The following is a 24176-nucleotide window of genomic DNA, read 5'->3' on the forward strand; positions in this document are numbered from 1 at the left end:
CTGGGCCTGCACTAGTCCTGTCTCCCCTTAAGGCTTCCCATTGGGCATCTGGGAGCAGCTTCTCATGCCTACAGAGCAGATCACCTGTTTCTTGCACCCTATGCTGAGTTTTTGGTCCAGAGGGTGGCTGGACCAGGTCACTCCCAGCAGCATGAAAGCTTTTTGCTCCCATATCTGGAAGGGGCTTCTGGGAAATTCAAGGGAGGGGTACCCAACATTTGAACTGACCATCTGATGCAAAACCAGAAGGTGCATGGGGTACTTGCTTCTATTACGTTGTCCACTCCCTTTATAACCCTCTTCTGTAGAGAGGTGCTTGCTTTAGACATTAGATGTGTGAGACCTGCCCACAGATTGAGTTTTTACAAATTGTGTGCTCTTTTCCTCTCTCTCCCTCGTCACACACACTGGCTCTTAATTTGATTTTCACTAACAAAGTAGCTGGCAGCCAAATAGAATAGCTCTTCGTTTAAAAAAAAAAATGCCCTGCAAATTAACATCCATGCGTCATCTAATACTACAACACCAGTGGCTGCCTGTCTGTCAAAGCTGGCACCAGGGCTCTGTCCCTCCTCTTAAGTGTTCTTTATGGCCGTTGATCTGGGGCCTTTCTTTGGTTGCTGGGTCATTTGCTGCCCATCTCTGCTCTGGGAGACATCAAAGAGGCCCAAGAGGAGGGAACGTGTTTGTCTAGGCTTGCTGACTTGCACGTAGGCTAGTCGGCCCAGATCTCATGGGGTGGACCACTAGGGTGGACGGTGAGCTATATGCCTTTGCCTTACCCACCGGGCCTTGTGTGTGTTCAGTGGATGAAGGCCGACGAGGTGGAGAAATCCAGCAGTGGCATGCCCATACGGATCGAAAACCCAAACCAATTTGTGCCTCTGTATACTGACCCCCAAGAAGTGCTGGACATGCGCAACAAGGTAAGGTGATAGCTAATTACCTCCCATCTTTTCTCCCTCAAGGGCGTGGGGGGGGTCCCCAGGATGCGCCTGACTTACCGACATCCCAGATGCCTCTTATGGAAAAGAAACTACCATTTATTGGCCATATTCCAGGCACAGTGCTAAGCGCTGTGCTTTTGTAATCCTGTGTAACCCTCAAATAGAGAGGTACTAGCTTTAGACATTAGATGTGCCTAAGAGACCAGCCCGCAAATCGCATTTTTACAAATTTTATGCTATTTCCCTTTGGCTCATTTTCAAGATTGCAAAATCCTTTGTGTTTATTTCTCTACCTTTGCTTTACAGGTCACTCACTTATATTTCTAATGTTACTTTAAAAACTTAACTTGTAACAGACCACCTTCAATAGGTCGGGTATGCTCCCTGAACAGTGTTTCAGTGTGTGGTCCTCTGAAGGGCAGATTCCTGGGTCACCCCCACCCCTCCTCCCATGGGACTGAGATTCAATATGCACGGGGTGGCCCCCCCCCAGGAATCTGTAGTTTAAACCAATTCCTCAGGGACTTCATAGGAATATTAAAAATTGAGAATTTCCCTCAAGGATCTACTATGCCTCATTTCCCTCTTCATCTCAATGACCTGCTCATGGTTCATGAGAATCTGGTGTTCTACATAAACTTCTCATTCACTCTGGAGCAGACGTGGAGACAGACTGTCTCAGAGCGGACGTGATGCTTTACATCTGCGCCCCTGGGTGGCCTTTCTAGTGTGCCCTGGGGATGCTCCCTCCCAACTCCACACCCCGATGCTGGACAGCTAGCTCACTCTCCCCATCCCTTTCCACACAGATTCGAGAACAAAACCGACAGGATGTGAAGTCGGCGGGTCCTCAGTCCCAGCTGCTGGCGAGTGTCATCGCTGAGAAGAGCCGAAGCCCGGTACAGCAGACGCTGCCCTTGTCTGGAGGGGAAACGTGTTTGCCTTCTGGGTCTGCAGTGCCTGGGGCTGGGCAGCAGGACCCCTGAGTCCTTATATGCCCACCTTCCCCTGTGATCTTGGGCACTGGTGCTCTTGCTGCAAAGTGGATGCTGTGAGGACTGGGGACAGTGTCTCATCGCCCCCCCATGGGCGCCAGGCAGGGGAGGAGCAGCCCAGCCTGCCCACGGGAGTGATGCGGCTTCTATGCCTCCCCCATGGAACTCCCCTCTGCCCTCTGTCAGTGCCCCGCAGAGTGACCTCTCAGGAGCGCGGCTGGCCTCTCCCAGCAGCTCCAGGCCTGCCTGCCCTGAGCGGCTCTGGCCTCTGTGCGTGGAAACAGCACCATCAGGCCGTAGCTCTGGGAAGATGCTCACAGGCTCTCAGACGGCAGACATGTATATAAGGACTGGTACTCCTACAGGATTGGAAGGGGCAGTGAGTTGCCCACACAAACACACGTAGAGTTAGAAAATATAAAGTTGTTCCCCTGCTTGAGATAGAACAGTTTTTGTTTAGTGCTTAGCAAAAGGGGTGAACGTCAGACTTCTCGCTTGTGTTGGAAATCATTGCTGCTCATTGCAAAGTAGCAATGGCATCTTCCTTAGCAGTAAGGGCAGGGGCAGGGGATACAGGGACCATTCCTCTCTGCAGAGCAAACTGAGGTGATGTCATGATTGCAGATCAGGTTGTAACCCACCAGGTGGGTGCCCCTTGGCAGAGGAAGTGTGAAGGTTATGTCATCACCTCCACCCCACCTCAGCTGAGCCAAGACAAGGAACATCAATTATGCTACAGGGTCAAGGATAGAAATACCCCCACGATAATGGGGGGAGGTGGGAGTTCAATACTATGATCAGAATTGTTTAAAACTCTGCCATTTATACCGAGTGCTCTCCTTGGAGTCCCTTTTCGTGGGATCCTGGTCTTGGACTCTTTTGAACCCCGTGATTCCTTAAGATAGGCCCAGGGCTGCCTTCTTTTGGAAGGAGCCCATGGGCCCATCATCAGAAGACTTGATGAGCCAGAGACAGATGGCCTGGAGTGTGTGGTGTGGGCCAGCCGCCCAGGCTTACGTCCCCCCCTCACTTTCTTTGGCTCCTTGGCTCCAGAGCACTGAATTCCCAAAGGCCGAGATGAGGATGCTGAGTTAGGATAAAGGACTATGGAGTCTGAGCTGACCCGAGCTAAAGGGATCAAAGGATTCCCGAAGCTTACACAAGGCCCAGCTGGTGAGCTCCCCAGAGCCAGGGGCTCCCCAGAGGGGGTGAAACACAGTGATTTTGCCAATGTCCCTTCAGGGACCTGCAGTACAGGCGGGTTGAAGATCCAGGGTTTAGGACCTTGGCCCCCTTGTTATTTATGACTGTGTGCAAAACAGGACTAACAGTTTGGACTGAGAACGCCAAAGCCACTGTGTGTTTTGCATATGACTTACTGCTGGGTGCTGTGGCTTGTGCTGCTGATGCGGGATGGTGGGGTGCATGGTGGGGAGCGGCTGGCATAACACTGGTTGAGCCAACGCTTTGCATGCTGGGTTTTGGCTGACTGACTATGGGCCGCCAGCTGTATTTGCACAGTGACGGCTTGCAAGCGTGCACAGGAGAGATCGCAATAAAGGTGTGTCTTCCTTCTGCTTGGGAGCATTCTTTGATTTTCTTTCTGGGGCAGAGGGAGGACCCCCTGCGTTCATCCAGGCAGTTACAAAGAAGCCGGGTCTGGGGGTGAGGTGTAGCCGTGGGACGGAGTGAACAACCCCTACCCCGAGGCCCCGAGCTGTTGCCATGGAGCTGCATGCCACGCTGTCGCTAGCAAGACCACTGGCAGCCCCATGAGTGTGAAAGGAAGCTCGGGCCTGGGCCCCGACTGTGGCGTTCAGAGAGCGACACGCTCTGTGGTTAACTTTCAGTCCACAGAGAGCCAGCTGATGTCCCGGGGCCAGGAGGATACCAAAGACGAGGCCGAGGAGATAGCGCCCAACCCCTTTAGCCAACTCACGGATCAGGAGCTGGAAGAGTACAAGAAAGAGGTGGAGAGGAAGAAGCTAGAACTCGATGGTAAATAACCCCGGGATGCCGGTGCTTCAGGACCTCCCAGGCGGAGGGGAGAGCTCGGGGCACCCCGAGAGGCAGCAGAGCAAACCACGGCCCTCACTTCCGCCAGCAGCCCTGGACCCCCGTCCTTGCTGCCTGCCAGGGCCCCCAGGGCTCAATCCAGCCTTGTCTCGCTTTCCTTTTCAATCTTCATTTGCTTCTCTCTGTCTCTTCTCTGTCATGTCCTCACTTTGACCTTCCTGCTCCATCAGCAAGTAATATTCTTTTTTTTTTTTTTTTTTTTTTTTGCGGTTCGCGGGCCTCTCACTGTCGTGGCCTCTCCCGTCGCGGAGCACAGGCTCCGGACGCGCAGGCTCAGCGGCCATGGCTCACGGGCCCAGCCGCTCCGCGGCATGTGGGATCCTCCCGGACCGGGGCACGAACCCGTGTCCCCTGCATCGGCAGGCGGACTCTCAACCACTGCGCCACCAGGGAAGCCCAAGAAATAATATTCTTATCAGCATGAGTTTGTTCATCACAACAATGCCCCTCATGGCTCGTGCCTGACAGTTACACAGTGCTGCAGCCATGACCCCATTGACCCTCTCACCTGGGAATAAGGAGTTAATCCGTGAGGAGGGCTTAGGACAGTGCCTATGAATGTGGCCTAGGTCAGTAGACACCAGACAAATGTTAGCTGTAATAATATGTTCATTATAATAGTGATCAAAATTACTGATGATCTATCAGATGTGGTATGAACCGCGTAGCCTGGCAATCAGAACTGAGTCCTTTATGTCAGAATCTCAGTCAAGCCCATCTCTCCACGCCGACTCCTAAGTAGTCATACTCTTGATAGCTTGCTCATGCCTTTGTCCCTTCCCAACAGAGTTTCTCCTCTTGGCTAGCCTGATTCAGTATTATCTACACTTCGGCCTCTGTGGCAAACCCCCTCCAGCCAGGAAGCCCTCTCTGTCCCCCACATGGAGCTGTCCCTTCTCTTTGCTTCAAGCGCACTTGGGCTCTGAGACACAGAATTCAGCTCTTGGTTTTGTCCACCAGGCAAGGCTTTCATTCCTTCAGGGCAGGGCCCTCTTCCACAGCCCCCGTCCCCACCCAGAGTCAGCCATCTTCCTAGGAGCAAAGGCACTAGAAGAATCCTCGCTGGCTTTCTTGGAGTCAGCTTGCTTGGAGTTCTCGGTGCTGAAAAATATGATGCTGTTTGTCTCTAGAGATTGTTTGGACCGGACATGTAAATTAGATAAATAATCAATAAGCTACATGCAAACAAATCGTGGGCGGGAGTTCCCCTGAAGTCTTGCCGTCCACATCAGGGGTAACATAGTCCATCCAAAGATGTCCTGTGATGGAGGAAACGGAACAGGACTCCAACTCCTCCCGACACCTCCCATTTACCTCCCCTAGGATGTAGCAGAAATTGTTTTTAAAAGTTAGAGGAAGCAGCTGACTCCAGCCAGGAGAAATGAGGACCAAGCCGAAGAAAGCAGTTGTTTGAAAGCACTCTCGGTCTGCCCACCTCTCCTCTCCTTGACCTCTATCCTGAGCTGGCTTTCTGTATTTTCAGGAGAGAAAGAACCAGCCCCTGAGGAGCCTGGCTCACCTGTAAAGTCTGCACCTGCTTCTCCAGCTCAGAGCCCAGCCAAGTCAGAGACGAAGAGCCCCGTGGGCTCTCCCTCCAAGTCTGTGGACGGTGAGTCGAGCTGAGCATCTGGGAGGGAGGAGGTGCCTCCGCAGGCCGAGAAGGGGGTCTGCATAGAGGGTGGGCAGGTATGCACTGCAGGGCACCTGTCTTTCAACAGGTGCTGCCCTCCTACGGGAGACTCTCCCCTCTGCTGTTTCTAGAGAACCTGAAACGGGGGTTACCAACTTTAAGCTTGTTCCGTTCACAAGGTGTGACAATACACCTTACGGGTTAAGCCGAGTCTAAGCAATGCTGAGTAAGTTAATGATTGACCCACAGCCTTCTCATCTCTCACTCAGGCCAGGTTGGCTGATGGACCTTTCTAGATGCACCAGCCCAGTGCTCAGACTTTAATGTGCACAGGGATCACCTAGGGATCTGGTTAAAATGAAGATTAAAATGTTAAAATGAAGATACAGTAGGTCTGGGGTGGGACCTGAGACCCTGCATTTCTGGCAAGCCCCCTGGTGAGGCTGATGGTGTCATTCTCAACCTTGGCTGCACATCGGGATCACCTGGGGAGTTTTACAATCCCTGACGCCTGCCGGGGTCCCACTCCAGCGGTTTCTGAGTTCAGTGGTCTAGGAGTGGGCATGGGGGAGTGCAGCCTGGAGTGGTAAGATCTCTCCAGGTGAATCTAATGTGTAGCCCAGGTTGAAAACCACTTTATTAGATACTAGTTTAGAGAACTGAGTTCTAGGCCCAACTCAACTGTTAATTTTAGAAAATCAGATAATCTCCGTGCCTCAGTTTCCTTGTCTGTCAGATGGGGCTACTAATATTTTCCCCTTTTAAGGTTCTAATATATATAAGGGAAGGTGTAGGTGAGGACATACTTGGAAAGAGTAAAAGCCTGATGTAAATATAAGATCTAATTATGGTTATGATTAATAATATACATATGATGGAGAATAATATGATAGTCCAAACCTCCTAGATCATGCAAGTGTCTTTAATGAGCTCCTGGAATCGCTCCGGGGCATGAACGCTCCTCCCCTGGGGCACGCCACCCCAACTGTGAGCCCTCACCAGGGAGGGCTGAACCCCAGGCAGACAGTAGCAGCTGGGTGTCCTGATAGAACCTTCCCCCTCCTGGGTAGAATGGCCACACGTGTGGATGCAGCTCGACCCCCCAACTCTGAGCTCCCTCCATAAGTGAACTGCTGCCTTGAGCACAGGCCCAGCGTTGGCAGAGGAAGCCCATCTGCTTGAGGCCAGAGCCCCAAGTGGATGTCCCATGCCTGTGTTCATTGTGTCTCACCGTGGTGTTGTCAACCTGCCTCCACAACGTCTTCCTTTCTCTTCCCGTTGGTGCCTTCATCAAAGGAGTTTCCTCCAATTCTGAATACTTGTCTCTGTAGTAAGTATAGACAGGCTGTTTACTAACTCACTCCAATACGTGCAATGGGGGAGGGAGGACGTTTACAAAGGTAATATGTTGCTCCTCAGTTTTTTCTTTTGCTGCTCACAACCCTGCCTTCGGGAGGTTTCCTGACCATAAACGTCATGACCAATTCCACATGTGCTGTGCGTGGTTTAGGCATCCCTCTAGGATAGACACACATAGGTCATAGCCGTGCACTAACACACTCCCGTACTTGCATGGCACATGCCACCCACAGTGAATGGGCCTTGGGCCAGCTGCTGGATGCCCCCTTTGGTGGAGGGCTTGTGGCCCTCGGGTGCACATCTGCACCCCCCCTTCCTAGTGCATGGGCCCCTCTAAGGAGCCCATGACCTCTTCTAGGGCTGGGGGCCAGAGCCTGAATGACCTTGGGGACCAACTGCCTTATCTGGATGCAGAGAGCACCCGGCCTGACTGCCGTCTGCAGCATCCCTGCACCAAATGCAGGAAGGCGAGCCCACTGGAGAGGAGGCTGGTGGCAGGAGTGGGACAAGGGGTGGCAATTCCATTTCGGCTCTTGGGAGCCCCTTGGAGTGACCTCTGCTACTTGGTGGGACAGAAGTGGGGAGGAGATGGGTGTGAGGGGTGGGATCACTGCTTTCCCACTGCCTGATGTTATTCCCACTGCAGCAGGATTCCTGCTTCTCTCTGGCCCAAATCTATGCTCCATGGAGAGGCACACTCTAGTTGAGTTGTTAGAAAAGAGTCTTCCTGTAACACAGGCAGAGCTGGGGAGCGTGGACCTCCTTGGTGCCTTCCCCGCGTGAACAGGCACCAGTTGGAGCTGTCTGGGGTGACCGGTGTGAAGTGGGGCTGGGTTGCCTTGGCCAGGCTGCCCATTGGCTTACCCAGCTCCTCAGGACAACAGGGCTGACCCCCCGAGTAGCATCTGCACTTTCACATGTAGCTCACCCATCAGATCAGGAATGACTTTTTCACCATTGGTCCCCATGCTCTCAAATCCTCTTGTGCTAATTCACCTCAATGTTACTCCTCATCTGTCTCCCTGACTCCTACCCCCTCAGCCTCTCTGAAGGAGTCCTTCCAGTCCTCTTCCCTCACATCTGGCCACCTCTGTCATCACCTTCTCTGTTGACTGGCTCCTGACTGTCCCTGCCCCTGCTGACTCAATCCCCCCAGGGGCCCCTCAGGAGCACTGGCTATGCCTGCAAAGAAATAGCCCTGCATTCAGCCTCAGAAGGCCAGCTCTGTCACTTACTAATTTAGCGTTGCATAAAAACACTGCAGGATGGGGGACTAACATGAATCCTTGCCTTTCTTAACTTACAGCATTGTTATCAGGTTAAAATGAGCTCATAAATATAAAAGGACCTTGTAATGTGCTTTCATAAATGAGTTCTCATTATGTACTGCGTTCTCAGGATCGTGAGAGAGACTACGCTGCTTGCTATTTTAAGCCACTAAGTTCTGGTGTGGTTTGTTACGCAGCAGTAGATAACTATTAAATCATAGTGCCTAATGAGAACTGGTTTATGGAAATTAGTTCTTCTGTGGGTTGACTAGGCTCAGCGGGTGGTTCTTCTGCTGCACGGATGTCAGCTGGGGCTGCAGTCATCTGGTTGCCTGACTAAGCTAGAACTTCCAACATGGGGCACTCACATGTCAGGTGCCTTGTCAGGGGCAGCTGGAAGGCTGGGCTCAGCTGGGACAGTGGAATGGCTGGGCCTCTTTCTCTGTCTGTCTGTCTCTCCATATAACTGTAGGTCCTCTCCATGTGGCCTCTCCATCTGTGTTTCCATCAAGGTAGTTGGACTTTACACATGGTGCCTCAAGGCTCCCCAAACTATAGAAGCAGAAGCTACTGGGCCTTCTTAATTCTTCAGCCTGAGGCTGGCTCAGTGACACTTCCTCTGCCTTCTGCTGGTTTCTCCAAGCCACAGGGCCAGCCCAGATTCAGTGTGGGAGGGGACCACACTCAAGTGTAAAATTCATATGTTGGTGGTAGGTTTAGAGAAGGGCAAAATCATTGTCAAATGTCAAGGGAGGCTGGAACCAGACGTTGGGGAGATATATGCTTGGACTGGCAGATAAGAGTAGAGTGGGCTGTCCAGGGAGTGGGCATTTCTGGAAGGGGACATCGGAGGACTGAGAGACAAGTGTTTGGATGCTGAGGGATAGTGAGAAATCCAGCCTCAGCGGTAGGTACCCAAACAAGCTCGGCATCTCCCTACCAAAGCACCTCCCTTCCTCTTCCAGCCTCTTCAAGCCTTTCAGCTCTTCCCAAGACACAAGGGTGTGGCTATGGACCCAGGCTGCCAAGTCCAGTCTTGTTCCAAATCCACTCTCCCTATTCCCCTCTGCTTCCTGGCCACCATCCTTGGATAGATCCCCCGATTTCCCAGCCTCTACCCCTTTCCACCCACCCTACACCTGTCTCCTACTCCCAGAGCTCGAAGTGCCCCATCTAGGAGAGAAAGCCAGTGGTTCGTCTTAGGAGATGCTAGAAGGTGAGTTCCCATCTGCCGCAGCTCCTGGAGCCCTTCAAATAGCTGAAGACCCAGGTAGTTCTGACCTTAACTGTCGTGGGCTGTTAACAAAGGAGAGATCTGGGCTCTCAGAGCTGGTCCTTGATACTTTCCTTACTGGGGCCCAATAAGTATTTATTTCTAGAGCCTTGACTGCTGCCCCTTCTCTTGGCCAACTGCACCCTCCAGGGGTCTCTGTCCCCACCACCTGAGGGAGTGGTGACCTCGATCTGGAACCCGACTCCTCCAAGGCCCATGGTACCTCCCAGCCCCACATTCTGTTTGCTGGTACTCCCCAGACGATTCATGGTGCGGGGGCTCTGTGAGATGCTGGTGGCATGCCCGGTGTGGACTTGTTTTCTGGCTGGGGAGAAGAATCCTGGTGTGCTCTCCTAGAGCAAGCCAGCAGGGGTTGCTGTTGCAGATGCAGCTGAACGGGTGGGTGTGGGTGAAGGCCACTGCTGGGGCGAGGATGCCTATCACCACAGGGCAGGAAATGGCACCTGGACAGAATGTGGGGTCCTCTGATCCATAGTTGTGTTCGTGGAGCTAGAAGGCAGGTGACAAAATCATCTGAGAGGGTGTGACTTGAGAAACACGTCCTCACGGGTCATCCAAGTGAGGGACCATTGGAGGTACAAGAGCCCAGGAGGCCAAGAGTGGGAACAGGGGAATAGGTACAGGAGACAAAGGCCAGCATTCAGGGCTGCTGTTTGTTTACAAGGTTGGGTCCAGTTCAGCGTAGAAGGCTCAGACTGGGACAGACAAGAAAGAAGATGAGGTACGGTGTTGGCTTGGTTAGAATAAAACCATTCACACGTTCATTTGTTTGCTTATGCATTCAACCATTCATGGATTCCACAACCATTTTTTGAGTACCTCCTATAAGCTAGTCACGTAGATAATTAAACACAGTCTTGTCTGATTTATTTCAGTTTTGAGGAGAGAGATAGGCATAAAAAAGAAGTGATTGTTTTACAGTCACTGTGATGGAAATTTATCTAGTAGGGGCTGAAAGGAAGGAGTGACAAATTCTACCTGGAAGCAGGGATGGGACCAGGAAAGACTTTAAGGGGAGGGTAACATTCAAGCTGATTGATTGTGTGGGTGAAGGTTGGGGACACAGAGAAGGGTGGTCCAGACAGAGGGAAACAGACTGCAATGGCAGGGAGGGGTCCAGGGACCACAGGGTTGATGAGGCCAAAAGCAGGTGAAGAGAGGAGAGGGGAGTGGTCAGGGGGAAAGCTGTGTCTGGACAGCTTTTCTGCGTTCAAGAGAATGGCCAGTGATGACCATGGGAATTCATGGTGGGCGGGAGGGCAGTAAGGGCCATAGGAATCAAGCGCATTAGAATACTTGGTAGCTGGATGATGGCAGGATGCGGGCCAGACAGTAGGAAGAATGGGAGCCAGGGCCAAGGTCTTCATTACTAAGAGGGGACAGTCCTCAGGAGTTATTGGAGAAGACGTTTGCTTACCCACATAGTTAAACTAGCCCATGTTAACTGTCCCCAAATTTACCCACCCCCCCGTCCCATCTTCCATGTAACCAGACATTTCTCCAGTCTTTACCCCATCAAGAACCCTAGCCTTTTCCCAAGACATCTATCTTGCCCCACTCTGTCTGTAAGGGACACCAGTCTCCCACCTTTCCCAGCTCCCACACTCCTACTTTCTTGTGGTGTGATATCCCTCACACTCACACACATGCGCACTCACACACATGCACACTCACACACACCCCTCTCAGTTTCACGTAGTGAAAACAACACTAAGCTGGGATGGCAGGAAACTGAGGTCTGCCTGCTTTTACGGCTTTACTCAGTTTTCCTATCTGTAAAATGGGGAGGAGCTAGAGGATCTTTACCTTCCTTTCTACTTTTCAGAGTCTACGGTTTTAGAATTTTCCCTCCTCCTTCCCCGTACAGGCATTTCAAAGCTTGAGTGGAAGCAGGGTGGGATGAGAGTGGGAAGGAGGAGAAAGGGTGGCAGGAGGGTTTCACTCCTGGCCTTGAACAGGGTGGCAGTCTGTAGGGTCCATTCCACTCAGGGAATTCCACCCTCCCTCTGCCTGCCCCTCTCTGCCTACGGGGAAGATACTCTCCATTTTTGAAAAGTTCCTCAGTGGTGTAGGAAATGAAATGGGTAGGAAAACATGTCATTTCCATATTTTTACTAGTGAAACTGAACCAGTTACCACAATTCTTAGCTGCATCCCCTGAGCTGTCCATGGCACTGCCCTCCCCTTCCTACAGCCTCTCTGTAGTCTGCGTCTGTTCCCTTGTTCTGTCTGTTCCTAGGAAAGCTCCCAACCGGGCCCCTGCTGGGCTGCTGCCGTGTCTGGAGATCATTACCTGTTTACATTTGTAGACAAGAGCCCAGAGTCCCTGGCCTGCCAAGGGCCTGTTCTCTCCTGTTTGGGAGAGAACCCTGCCTACCCCTTTCCCCTTACCGTGTCAGCCCGCCCCTCTCTTTGCTCTAGACTTCCTTTATATAATTGCCTAGAAATGGTTCTGTTAGTCCCAGGTTGAAGCTCTCGCCTGAATGAAATCTTATGGGTCACGTCTTTGGATCTTTTTCTAGAAGATGCTAAGAAGATGGAAACAAGCAAAGCCACCACAGAGCCGGAAACGACGCAGCCAGAAGGAGTGGTGGTCAACGGCAGGGAAGACGAGCAGACGGCAGAGGACATCCTCAGCAAAGGCCTCAGCCAGATGACCACCAGCGCCGACACGGATGTCGATACCTCGAAGGACAAAACAGAGTCAGTCACCAGCGGTCCCCTGTCCCCAGAGGGCTCGCCTTCCAAGTCTCCCTCAAAGAAGAAGAAGAAATTCCGCACCCCGTCCTTCCTGAAGAAGAGCAAAAAGAAGGAGAAAGTGGAGTCCTGATTCGCAGCCCCCTGGGGCTCCCACCTGCGACCTCCCTCCCCTCCCTCGCCGTCTCCCATCTCTGTCCCTGGAAGCACAGGGCCAAGGAGGGGTCGAATAGGCCCTGGATCACACTCTGATGGGAAACTTAGAGATTACCCCACCAACCCCTCCTTTTACAGTTGCCCCACAGAAATCAGGTGACTTTCCCAAGGTCATACAGCTGGTTCGTGGCGGAGCCTGCACTGGAAGTCAGGTCTTCTGGCTCCCAGTCCAGTGCTCTTTCCACTACATGACACTGCCTAGCTGTGGGCTGCCCTTGTGAGGAGGCTGCCCCTGATCTGAGCCCAGGGCAAGGGGCCAAAGTCAGCCGCAAGCTCTCACAAATCAGACCCAAATCAGACAGGTCGAGGCTTCCCTGAGCAAGGTCCTTGTCCTTGCGTGAACCTAACCTCCTGCTGATGGAGCTGTCACTATGTTTAGAAATCTCTCTTTTCTTTCCCGTAGGGTAACTGCCCTGCTGCTCACAGGAACCACACAAGTGGACCCGTCCCCTCCACCAGAAGTTAATCCTTGTTCCCAAGGGCTGATAGCTTAGCTTGTGCTCCCCCAACCACTAACCCCGAGCTTTCTTCATGGAACCTCTGGAATGACGGCCGGAATTGTTGTTAAGAGTGGGCAGACGTGAGGGCAGCCAGATCAGCCAGAGTGGAGGATGGTTCGATCGATATAAGAATCCAGGAACTTGACCCATTTGAACAGTGCATCTCAGGCACTTCAAAACTAAAACCAAATTTAGCTTAGGAAAAACTTCTGACATAAGCAGGGCCGAAATTTGGGGAAATTTTGATCCTCTGTTGGCTTTGGGCTGTACAAGGAGGATCGGGACAGCGCGGATATGCGATGCCTTTCAAGCATTGCCTGACTCTCAGGGCAGCGCGGCTCACCCTGTCCCCCTCCGGTCTGGCATCTGGGATCCCCTGACCTTCCCTTAAACCTAGAAGCCCTGGCTCACAGCCTGGAACTGGCATCCTTGGCCCCTTGACCTTGGCCCCTTGACCGTAGCTCCTCTGGGTTCTGACTCAGTCACTCTAGGTCCAGCAGAGGAGAATGAGGTGAGCCCTTCAGGATTAATCCTCTCGGACCAGCTCTCAGAGAAAGGCTTGGGTGTCCCTGGCCCTGTCACTGTCTGCCCATCAATCCTGGGGCCTGTAAGAGCCACAGCTATTTTTTAAGATGCCATCACTATCTTTTCATACTCTTCCCTGGGGCTTTGATTTATGAGCATCATTGACTCTTAAAAAATAGACAATCCAATTCTCTTTAAAGCACAGTGTCTTCAAAGAATATTTTCCCTTTCTGTCCTGAATATTGTCAAAGTATTTTTGAAAATTCTTAATCATAGTTTTCCATTTTTGAGCACTTACTACACACACACACACACACACACTGTGCAGGCTTCACATACACTATATCCTTTAACTCTCATGATAATCCTGTGATGTGGGTCAGATTATTCCCATTTTATGGGTAAGAGAACTGAGCCCCGCAAAGGATAATTGACTTGTTCCAGTGACTTGGCTAGAAAGATTCAGAGCCTGGATTTGAACCCAGGTCCGTCTGAGTCCAGAACCTTTGCACTTAACAGCTATGATGATCAGAAAACTTTAATCTCTGAGGGTGGTTGTTTTAGTCCTGGACTGTTTTGTTTCTGTGACTGGTCTCCACTGCATAACGTTAGCACTTGAAGTGAAGGTAGGAAACCACCTGTGTTCTCCCCGATCAGTGCACAGTAAGTTCCTGGTGAATGTGGGCTGTGACAGGGCCAGTGTGGACCTCTGACAAAGGAGAGGCCAGAGCCTTCTGGTTGGGGCAGGAAACACCATCATCGTTGGGCTATTTCTTGAGAAGGAAGGAAACTGACACATGACTAAGGAAAACACAAATACTGTGTGTCCCTAGAGCAGATTCCTAACTGCTACCCAGACCCATCTCTCTGTTCTGATTCTGATTGAGTGAAGTTTTGTGATGGACAACCCAAAGCAGAAAAGTCTGTGATACGGCAAATGCCTTTCAAAGCCACTCCTTTGATGCCTTCTTTTTAAGAAAAGAAGATTTCACATTCATTCATTCATCCCAGTATTTGTTAAGCATCCACTAAGCAGCAGGCATTATGCTGACATAAAAGAAAACAATCGTTGTGACTAGAATAATCAGTGACAGGCAGTGTTAAGAGAAAGGTAGAGGGGACACAACCACTGATGCAGCTTTTTATGTTTGAGTGGTTGTCACTCAGAGGTGATGTCAACAGACTCTTTGCTTTCAACACATTCTCTTTATTTCCTTTAAAACAGGGAGGCCTCATTTAGGTGAACATGCCAGGGCCTTGCAGGAGTTTATGCCATGGGGCCACCTCATATCCATCCATCTGTTTTTTCCCTATGCATTCAAAACCCACGCATGAGCTTAGGTCATGGACCAAGCTTGAGGGCAGGACATGGTCCCCGCCTCAAGGAGGTTCCTAAGTCTAGTAGGCATGTAAGCAAGTTACAGAACGGGCAAGGGTGCAGACAAGGTGTAAGGAAGTGTTGATTGACTATCTTCCAGGCCAGAGAAACCTTCCTGAAAGGAGTGAGGGTTGAGTTCGGTTTTCAAAACAAAGAGGAATTTTCCAGGAGGACAAGAGGATTAGTAGGACACTGGTGATGAGGGAAGAGCACGTGCAAAGGCACGGGAGCATGAAACGCCATGACGTGTCCGTGGAGTAATTCAGTGAGGCCGGGACAGAAAGTGTGAGTCAGGCGATGGGGTTCACTTCACAGGTGGGCAGGGGTGGGTCATAAAGAAACTTGTAGAAGGTGTGGGGGAGTGGGACTTTGTCATGAATGGGGTTTGGAGCCGCTGAGGGCTTGTGGTCAGGGTAGATCGTGAGCAGGTTGCATCTTAGAAAAATTCCTTTGGTGACTGAGTGGAGGACTGACTGGAGGGGGCAGCGCTGGAGGCATGGGAAGTCTCCACAAGGAGGCCTTTCAGACACTGGAACGGACGTGGTGGCCTGCCTTACACTGCCTTTTCCCTTATAGCAAATAGTGAGCTGGGAGCACAGAATTCATTCCCATGACACTCTTCGGATAAGGCATCTTAAGAGAGCTTTTCAGCAAGGAGAGGGAACTATTCAGAGAGCTCATGCTCAGCGCAGCCTCCAGGTCTGTTTTGTCTTGGTGTAGAGTTGCTGGGAGAGCTGTCGAGTTACCCTGCCCATTTCTCCTCCTCTTGAACGTATAGGATGCAGCTGGCATGGCTCCAGGCTCGAGGCCAGGCGCTGAGTGCTGCTGAAGCAGATGTGCCATTCAAACAAGACCACAGGCTCTTAGGGTGAGAGGAAGGGACTTATTCTTTGGCTCTGAATAAAAATTGGCTGGATACTTTGGCCAGTATCTGTCTGGAGAAAAATGTACATGTGAGGAGCTCAGCAGTGTTAGGTGATAGGATGGTTTCTAGTAAAGCTTGGATATGCTGTGGAAAAGGATGAGTAAGTGTGGACAAACATGCTATGTTATAGATGCTGAGCTGGGGAGTGGAGAGGTTTCTGAGCCTGTCTCCTTGGGAAGATGGGCAGGGGTGGGAGTAAGGAGGCAGAGGTGTTACAGAGATGCAAGCTTGGCGCCAGTGACTCCCCCTGCACTGCTGGCCGGTGCCCAGCAGTCATGTGTGAGGACCATCCACACCACGTGACCTTTCCTCAGACTTTGCAAAAAGCACTGCCAGGAGACCAGCCCAGATCTGGGCTCCACAAGAGCCTCCTGGCCTGCGGGTGACCCAAGTCACTGTCCGACTTCAGCCAGGTTATACAGATAAACATAACCTCCCTCAACCCTCCTGTAAGGAAAACGGGGCTCTTCCTCTGCAGACAGATAAATTCTTTTTAAAGAACTTGAGTGGATTTGGATGAGGAGTCTGGTCCAGTAAGAACCCCACTGGAAAGCATCACCCTTATACCACTGACTGTGTACTCTGAGCCTTGCATCCTGCTCCCCGTCCAGTAGCGTCATTGACTCCTGAATGTGGCAAGACAGTCATGCAGATGTCATTTGGCACTGCCATCACAGAAGGCTACTACCCTTGTCAACACGGGAAGAAGTGCTATGTGGTCACTTCTCTGGTTGCCGTGGATTTGAAAGAACCATTCACCCAACATCACGATTCACTTCTGAAAGCCTAAAAAATGAAAAGGAAGTGTGGATTTCTCCATGGAGGTAGTCAGAGGGGCAGATAGACACACAGCCTACCCTCAGCCTCTGTGCCATCTTTGTACCGGTGTGAATTTTATGCTCTAGCTCCAGGCAGGAATACTCAGTTTTTGACTGTTGAACAAATGAGAAAAACTACAGCCCTTCCCCTGGGTACTGGTGCAGGTCGGCAGCAGTACTCGAGGTAGCTGCCACATTGCATTTGCCTCTCCGATCACAGAGGAAGAGGGTCTGTTAAAACCTTCTCTACCATATGAGCCCAAGCAAAGTCTCTAAGACAATAACATTCAAAGAGTCTGAGAAGAAATGAAGGAGGGGACAAATGTATGCTCTCCACCCCCGCAGGAAGGACAGGGCTCCCCACAATTCAAGACGTGGTGGGGCATTATATCCTCACTTTTCCACATCTATTCTGAGAGGGATACTTTAAAAAGCCAGAGACCTGAAATGACTAATGAAATATGCTCATTGGATGTTTATCTGTGGGCAGTTCCACTGGTGCCACAATATGAAAAAGCATGCACAGTACGCAGTAGAGTGTTGAGTTCCAGACGCCCCATCTAAGCAACCTGTCCACTTGGACGTGGATTCTTTTTTGCCAGAACTAAGAGTGCACGTGTAGAGCTCTGGGGCCAATGCACACCCAAACCTGTTAGCCTCCCATGGTGAGAAGCCACCTCTCACCCAGGCCTCAGGGTGGGGTTTCAGGCGGGGTGTCTCTCTTGAGTGGAGAAAGCGCCTTTCGTCATTTTTATGTAGAGAGGCTTCTCTTTTTAGGAAGGATTAGGAAGAATCTCTGGTTGGGGGTTTTCTTAAAAATACAGAAGCTATGGTTTGCGTTGGTTTGTACTTACGTGGTATGAAGGTTTGCCAAATTGATGTTTGGTGCCCTTTGCCTTCAAGCTTGCCCCCAGAGTTGGGCTGTCACTATGAGATATTGGGGCCTGAAGATGGAGGAGAAGTGGTCACCGTTACCGGCACAGGGTGGGACTCAGGTGGAGCTGGAAGCAGAGTTTCGCTGTGGGGAGGTACCAGCCAGTAGCTTTCCCTGTGTAGTCGGCCCTTTCCAAGCAGCAGGGTGAGGCCCGCTGTGACGTGGCAAACCCCTATCTTTAGTGAAAGAAAATGTTTTGAGGGCTTAGGGGGTTGAGAGGAGACTAGCAAGAAAAACCCTAAACTCTTCTCCCCTCCAACAAATTATCTTGCATAATTTTGAGAAGCGCAAAGGCCAGATCTTGTCTGTTAAAGTGAACCAGAAGAAGGAAGACAGTTGGACCAAGGACAGAGGGGCTACATTTAAATACAACAAAGGCCTCCTAAAATGGGAATATATTTTGAGGACCTCACCCCCACCTTTCAACTGCACCACATGCCTATCGGTCCTGCTTTGTGGGTGATTGTTTGATCTCCACCAGTTGCTCCACCTTTAAATTCCTGTAATCTACGATACACCCTACACCGCTGAGTCCCACGCCGTTTCTCAGGAAGAGGCGGGGTGGGGAGCAGAAATGGTCCTGAGCCCCGCCCACCTGGTGGTGGAGTACACGGGGGTCTAGGTAGAGTGCTGTGTTCTCTAGAGCTGTGGATGGTTTCGGTGAAATGTCTGTGTCTGACAATCGTCTTCCCTTGTACATACATGGTCTGTGTTTAGCTTTTCCTAGTATTGTGAAGTTTCAAATAGGGGTTCCATGCAAATACTCTTTCTGCTACTGAAATGCCAGCCCCCCGGATTGTGCATCTTTCCCACAAGTGGTTTTGCCTTTACGCTAACACTTTTTGAGCCACTGATGTGCAGATGGATTCGTTTCTCGGGCTTTTATTTTGCAATTTTATATATATATACACACATTATATATATAATATATATATATATATTTATGGGTTGGTTTTGTACGGTTTTCTGTTTGAATCTCTGAGCACCAAAGCTGCCCTCAGATTGTCAAGAGAACTTTCCAAAGCCACTTGCTGAGCCCCCCGCTGCTTTGGTGTCGTGGTGCCGGGCGGTATCTCTGGCCGTGGATTTCTGTATGTACCTGCTGTCTTCTCACCCGCAGATATTTCCCTAGTAAATCTACTGTGCTTGGCTTCCCGGTGTGTGACCCATCTCTGTCGGCCACCCAGTTCTTCCAGCTCCCTGGGGAGCAGAAGCCAGACAGGGGCTCCATGTATGGAAACTTTTATCCTGGGAACTTCACGCATGGAAACCTGGACATATGAATCATTGAGTTCTGACTGGGGAGGGAGGTAATAAAATGCTACAGTCCTCTGAGAAGGGAAAGGCCAGGTGGATTTGCAAACAGCTCCGTGGAGGAAGGTCAATTTAGATGGGTTGGGATGGGGAGGACTTGCAGAAACAAACAGGAGCAGGTTCACAGGCTGGAATGGAAAGAGGTGTCAGGCCAGGATCAGAGGGCTGGGGAGAGCTAAGACGTCACCCCAAAGGGCAAAAGGGGAACAGAGACACTAGAGGAGAGGAGGAAAAGGAGGAAAGAGCCATTTTGCCCCCTCCCAACTCTTCTTTACTCAAATAAGGAGCTCCGTGTTTGTGGAGGGTCCACACACATCAGTCAGGCGCTGCTTAAGTGTGTTATACATAGCATCTCATTTAATCCCCATAAAACCAGAAGGGCGACCCTATTATCATTACCCAGTTTACAGATGAGGAAACAGGCTCAGAAATAAGAAAACTGGGGCTTCCCTGGTGGCGCAGTGGTTGAGAGTCCGCCTGCCGATGCAGGGGACACGGGTTCGTGCCCCGGTCCGGGAAGATCCCACATGCTGCAGAGCGGCTGGGCCCGTGAACCATGGCCGCTGAGCCTGCGCGTCCGGAGCCTGTGCTCCGCAACGGGAGAGGCCACAACAGTGAGAGGCCGCGTACCGCAAAAAAAAAAAAGAAAAAGAAAAAGAAAACTGTCATGAACCACAGGTTAACATGTGGTGAAGACCAAATTCAAACCAAGGTCTTCTAGGTAACCAAGTTCTTCCCACTACTGCCCATTGCCCAGTGTCCTGAGCAAAGAGACCTCTACGGAAGCAGATCCGATCATCACTCCCAGCCCTACCTGTTCCAAAAAATGCAGTCTCCTGCTGCATCCAGGTGCCCCAAAGCCCCCACAGGCTCCCCCCAGGAGCCGAGGTTCTCCCCTGCCCCAAAGCCATCAGTTTCTCCTCTCCTGAAGTCACCAAGGAAACTGCCTGTAAGCAGCACGTCTCAGCTCTGTCTTCACACAGCTGTGTGCACTGATCAGGGCAGGGTCCATAGTCAGTGTGCTGACATCGCTTTATAAGGCTGGCTGCAGCTGAAGGTGCTGATGCAAACGCACAGGTTGAACAACTCCCCACCCCCGCATCCCCCTCCTCCTCTTCCTCCTAAATTACTACTGCAAGGACGAAAGGGATCCAAACATGGGAGCAGAGTGCCCTCTACCGGCCAGAAACGCTGAGGAATTTCTTCACAGCATGTAGTGCTGGAGGGAAGGTTTAGGGTCAACCAATCGCGTGAGAAAGGAGAGCCTGCCTGGAGAGGAGGGTGAAAGGACCCGAAGTGGAAGCCAGCTAGCTGATAGCAGTAAGGGACACCTGGGACACTGGGGAAATGCTGGGGGAGGGCAAGCCTGGCCTCAAGGCAGAGAGCCAGGTGCAGGATTCACACAGCTGGAACCCTGTTTGCATGGTCTAGGTAACAAGGGGAGAGAGAGGATACCTCAGCACCAGGATCCTGACAAGGGTCCCACAAGGATCCTGACAAGCCCCACGAATGCCGGCTACTCTCATAAATATGAAAAAGGAAAATTTCAGCCAAGTTTTGCAGATTCCACCGCTGCCATACAGATAATCTCTAATCTGACAAAATGTAACCATTAGAAACGGAAATCTTTCCTTCTCTCTTCCTTTGGACCTTTGGACAGGGAGCCACATATCTCTGACGGGAACCATCTTTAATCTGATAGAGATCGAACTCTTTCAGAAATAAGCATGGAGAAAAATAGTGCGGTAATGATTTAGTAGTTCAAAAACAGGAGCCAGTCTGAGAGATGGGGAGACATGCTCCTCAATGTAGCTGAGTTACTGCAAAAAACAAGAAGAAGGTTAAGAAAATCTTTATTAATATCCACTTATCAGAAAAGACCAGTCAGTCATGAAAAGGGAGCACTTTAAACTAAGAGAAAAAAAATTCTTTTTGATGATGAGAAACAATGCCATATTTTAAAACGAGGCATGGGCAGTCAACAGCAGGTTGAATATTGTTGATGAATGAGGACACCATAAAGATATGTTTAGACAGGTAAGGATCTCAAGCCCAGCACCGGAAAACATTAGCCAATCATGTGTCCAGTTGATTAGGAAATCAATCTAAGTAAATGAGAATGGGAAGGACATGGGATTAAAAAATGGTCGTGAGCAATTAAATCAAACAAGTTTATACCTAAGTCTAGTTTTTCATTGTTAATTTAACAAACTTAAAGCAACTGTTTAAAAAGTAGTTATTGGAATACACACACACACACTTGGAACAGCAGAGAAGTAAAATATGCTAAATTTATCATTATTGATGAGAGGGATCTAATAGATTTTTCATTTTTTTTCACACACACACACTGTATTTTATTTTTACAAGGGATAAATAAACTGACACCCAGCATTGTAAATGGATGACCACAACAAAAGAAACAATGATTGCAATTACCAAACAGGAAGTACACTCATACTATGTCATAATATTGACATTCAGTCCAGTAGTCCTCCACCGTAACAGCTCCTTTACTTTGCAGTGAAAATTGATTTGTATATTTTTTGCCTCTGAGTCCTTGTGGGATTTTTTTTAATTCAAACAGAAAGTCACAAAAATTATAATCATCCTCATCAGTTCACTCAGTCCCATGTAATTAATTGTTTTCATCTTGATCTTTTGTTAGCACTTTTATGAATTCATCAGTTTTCCATTAGAGTTCTGAAAATGCTCATTCAGTTCAGCAGTGTAGTCAGTTACCAGAAACCTGTACTTGTCAGAGTCTTTTCCATGAATTCCTTGAAGATGAAACCCTTTTATAGGAACAGTTTTGCAAAAGCATCAGAGTACACCCAGACTGTCTGTAAATGACAAAAGACTTAAAAATGACCACGGTTAAAGTTTTGATGAAAGTTCATAATAATGCAATTGACAAGGAAATTTAGTTATTTCTGAGATATACATTTTAAAGTAGTAACTAGAATTATGACTTATAACATTATCCCAGAACATATAAGATTTTTAGAAATTTCATGTCATGTCTGAAACATTTATATTAACATATTTCCATACAAATAACCCAAAGAAAGTTTAGTGTTAGTTGTTTTGTTTGTTTGTTTGTTTTATACTACAGGTTCTTATTAGTCATCAATTTTATACACATCAGTATATACATGTCATTCCCAATTGCCCAATTTAGCACACCACCATCCCCATCCCACCGCGGTTTTCCCCCCTTGGTGTCCATACGTTTGTTCTCTACATCTGTGTCTTAACTTCTGCCATGCAAACTGGTTCATCTGTACCATTTTTCTAGGTTCCACATACGTGTGTTAATATATGATATTTGTTTTACTCTTTCTGACTTACTTCACTCTGTATGAGAGTCTCTAGATCCATCCACGTCTCAACAAATGACTCAATTTCATTCCTTTTTTTTTTTTTTTTTGCGGTACACGGGCCGCTCACTGTTGTGGCCTCTCCTGTTGTGGAGCACAGGCTCCGGACGCACAGGCCCAGCGGCCACGACTCATGGGCCCAGCCACTCCATGACATGCAGGATCTTCCCGGACCGGGGCACAAATCTGTGTCCCCTACATCGGCAGGCGGACTCTCAACCACTGCGCCACCGGGGAGGCCCAATTTTGTTCCTTTTTATGGCTGAGTAATATTCCACTGTATATATGTACCACAACTTCTTCATCCATTCGTCTGTCTATGGGCATTTAGGTTGCTTCCATGACCTGGCTATTGTAAATAGTGCTGCAATGAACACTGGGGTGCATGTGTCTTTTTGAATTATGGTTTTCTCTGGGTATATGCCCAGTAGCGGGATTGCTGGATCATATGGTAATTCTATTTTTAGCTTTTTAAGGAACATCCATACTGTTCTCCATAGTGTCTGTATCAATTTACATTCCCACCAACAGTGCAAGAGGGTTCCCTTTTCTCCACACCCTCTCCAGCATTTGTTGTTTGTAGATTTTCTGATGATGCCCATTCTAACTGGTGTGAGGTGATACCTCATTATAGTTTTGATTTGCATTTCTCTAATAATTAGTGATGTTGAGCAGCTTTTCATGTGCCTCTTGGCCATCTGTATGTCTTCTTTGGAGAAATGTCTATTTAGGTCTTCTGCCCATTTTGGGATTGGGTTTTTGTTTCTTTAATATTGAGCTGCATGAGCTGTTTCTATATTTTGAAGATTAATCCTTTGTCCGTTGATTCATTTGCAAATATTTTCTCCCATTCTGAGGGTTGTCTTTTTGTCTTGTTTATGGTTTCCTTTGCTGTGCAAAAGCTTTGACGTTTCATTAGGTCCCATTTGTTTATTTTTGTTTTTATTTCCATTACTCTGGGAGGTGGATCAAAAAAGATCTTGCTGTGATTTATGTCAAAGAGTGTTCTTCCTATGTTTTCCTCTAAGACTTTTATAGTGTCCAGTCTTACATTTAGGTCTCTAATCCATTTTGAGTTTATTTTTGTGTATGGTGTTAGGGAGTGTTCTAATTTCATTCTTTTACATGTAGCTGTCCAGTTTTCCCAGCTCCACTTATTGAAGAGACTGTCTTTTCTCCATTGTGTATCTTTGCCTCCTTTGTCATAGATTAGTTGACCATAGGTACGTGGGTTTATCTCTGGGCTTTCTAACTTGTTCCATTTATCTATGTTTCTGTTTTTGTGCCAGTACCATATTGTCTTGATTACTGTAGCTTTGTAGTATAGTCTGAAGTCAGGGAGCCTGATTCCTCCAGCTCCATTTTTTTCCCTCAAGACTGCTTTGGGAGCTTCCCTGGTGGAGCAGTCGTTGAGAATCCGCCTGCTGATGCAGGGGACATGGGTTCGTGCCCCGGTCCGGGAAGATCCCACATGCCGTGGAGCAGCTCTGCCTGTGAGCCATGGCCGCTTGGCCTGTGCGTCTGGATCCTGTGCTCCGCAACTGGAGAGGCCACAACAGTGAGAGGCCCGCGTACCACAAAAAAAAAAAAAAAAAAAAAAAAACCAACAAAAAACTGCTTTGGCTATTCGACGTCTTTTGTGTCTCCAAACAAATTTTAAGGTGATTTGTTCTAGTTTCGTAAAAAATGCCACTGGTAATTTAATAGGGATTGCATTGAGTCTGTATATTGCTTTGGGTAGTATAGTCATTTTCACAATATTGATTCTTCCAATCCAAGAACATGGTATATCTCTCCATCTGTTGGTATCATCTTTAATTTCTTTCATCAGTGTCTTATAGTTTTCTGCATACAGGTATTTTGTCTCCCTAGGTAGGTTTATTCCTAGGTATTTTATTCTTTTTGTTGCAATGGTAAATG

General features: G+C 49.3%; 1 protein-coding gene across 4 annotated transcripts in view; it reads left to right on the top strand.

The window, feature by feature from the left end:
- ADD2 (adducin 2) overlaps positions 1-18713 on the top strand; it is a 113843-nt gene extending 95130 nt beyond the window's left edge. For 3 of the 4 annotated variants that reach the window (XM_081255060.1, XM_081255059.1, XM_081255061.1), the window contains exons 12-16: positions 807-926; positions 1757-1846; positions 3793-3940; positions 5502-5627; positions 12092-18713. In XM_081255060.1, coding sequence (XP_081111186.1) covers positions 807-926; positions 1757-1846; positions 3793-3940; positions 5502-5627; positions 12092-12399 — 792 coding nt within the window. In that variant the 3' untranslated portion in view covers positions 12400-18713. The remainder of the gene's footprint in view (positions 1-806; positions 927-1756; positions 1847-3792; positions 3941-5501; positions 5628-12091) is intronic. The other variant, XM_081255062.1, reaches the window with a different exon arrangement.
- The last annotated feature ends 5463 nt before the right edge of the window (positions 18714-24176 follow it).

The sequence above is a fragment of the Mesoplodon bidens genome (assembly GCF_964165515.1).
Source record: "Mesoplodon bidens genome assembly, chromosome: 14".
Lineage (NCBI taxonomy): Eukaryota > Metazoa > Chordata > Mammalia > Artiodactyla > Ziphiidae > Mesoplodon > Mesoplodon bidens.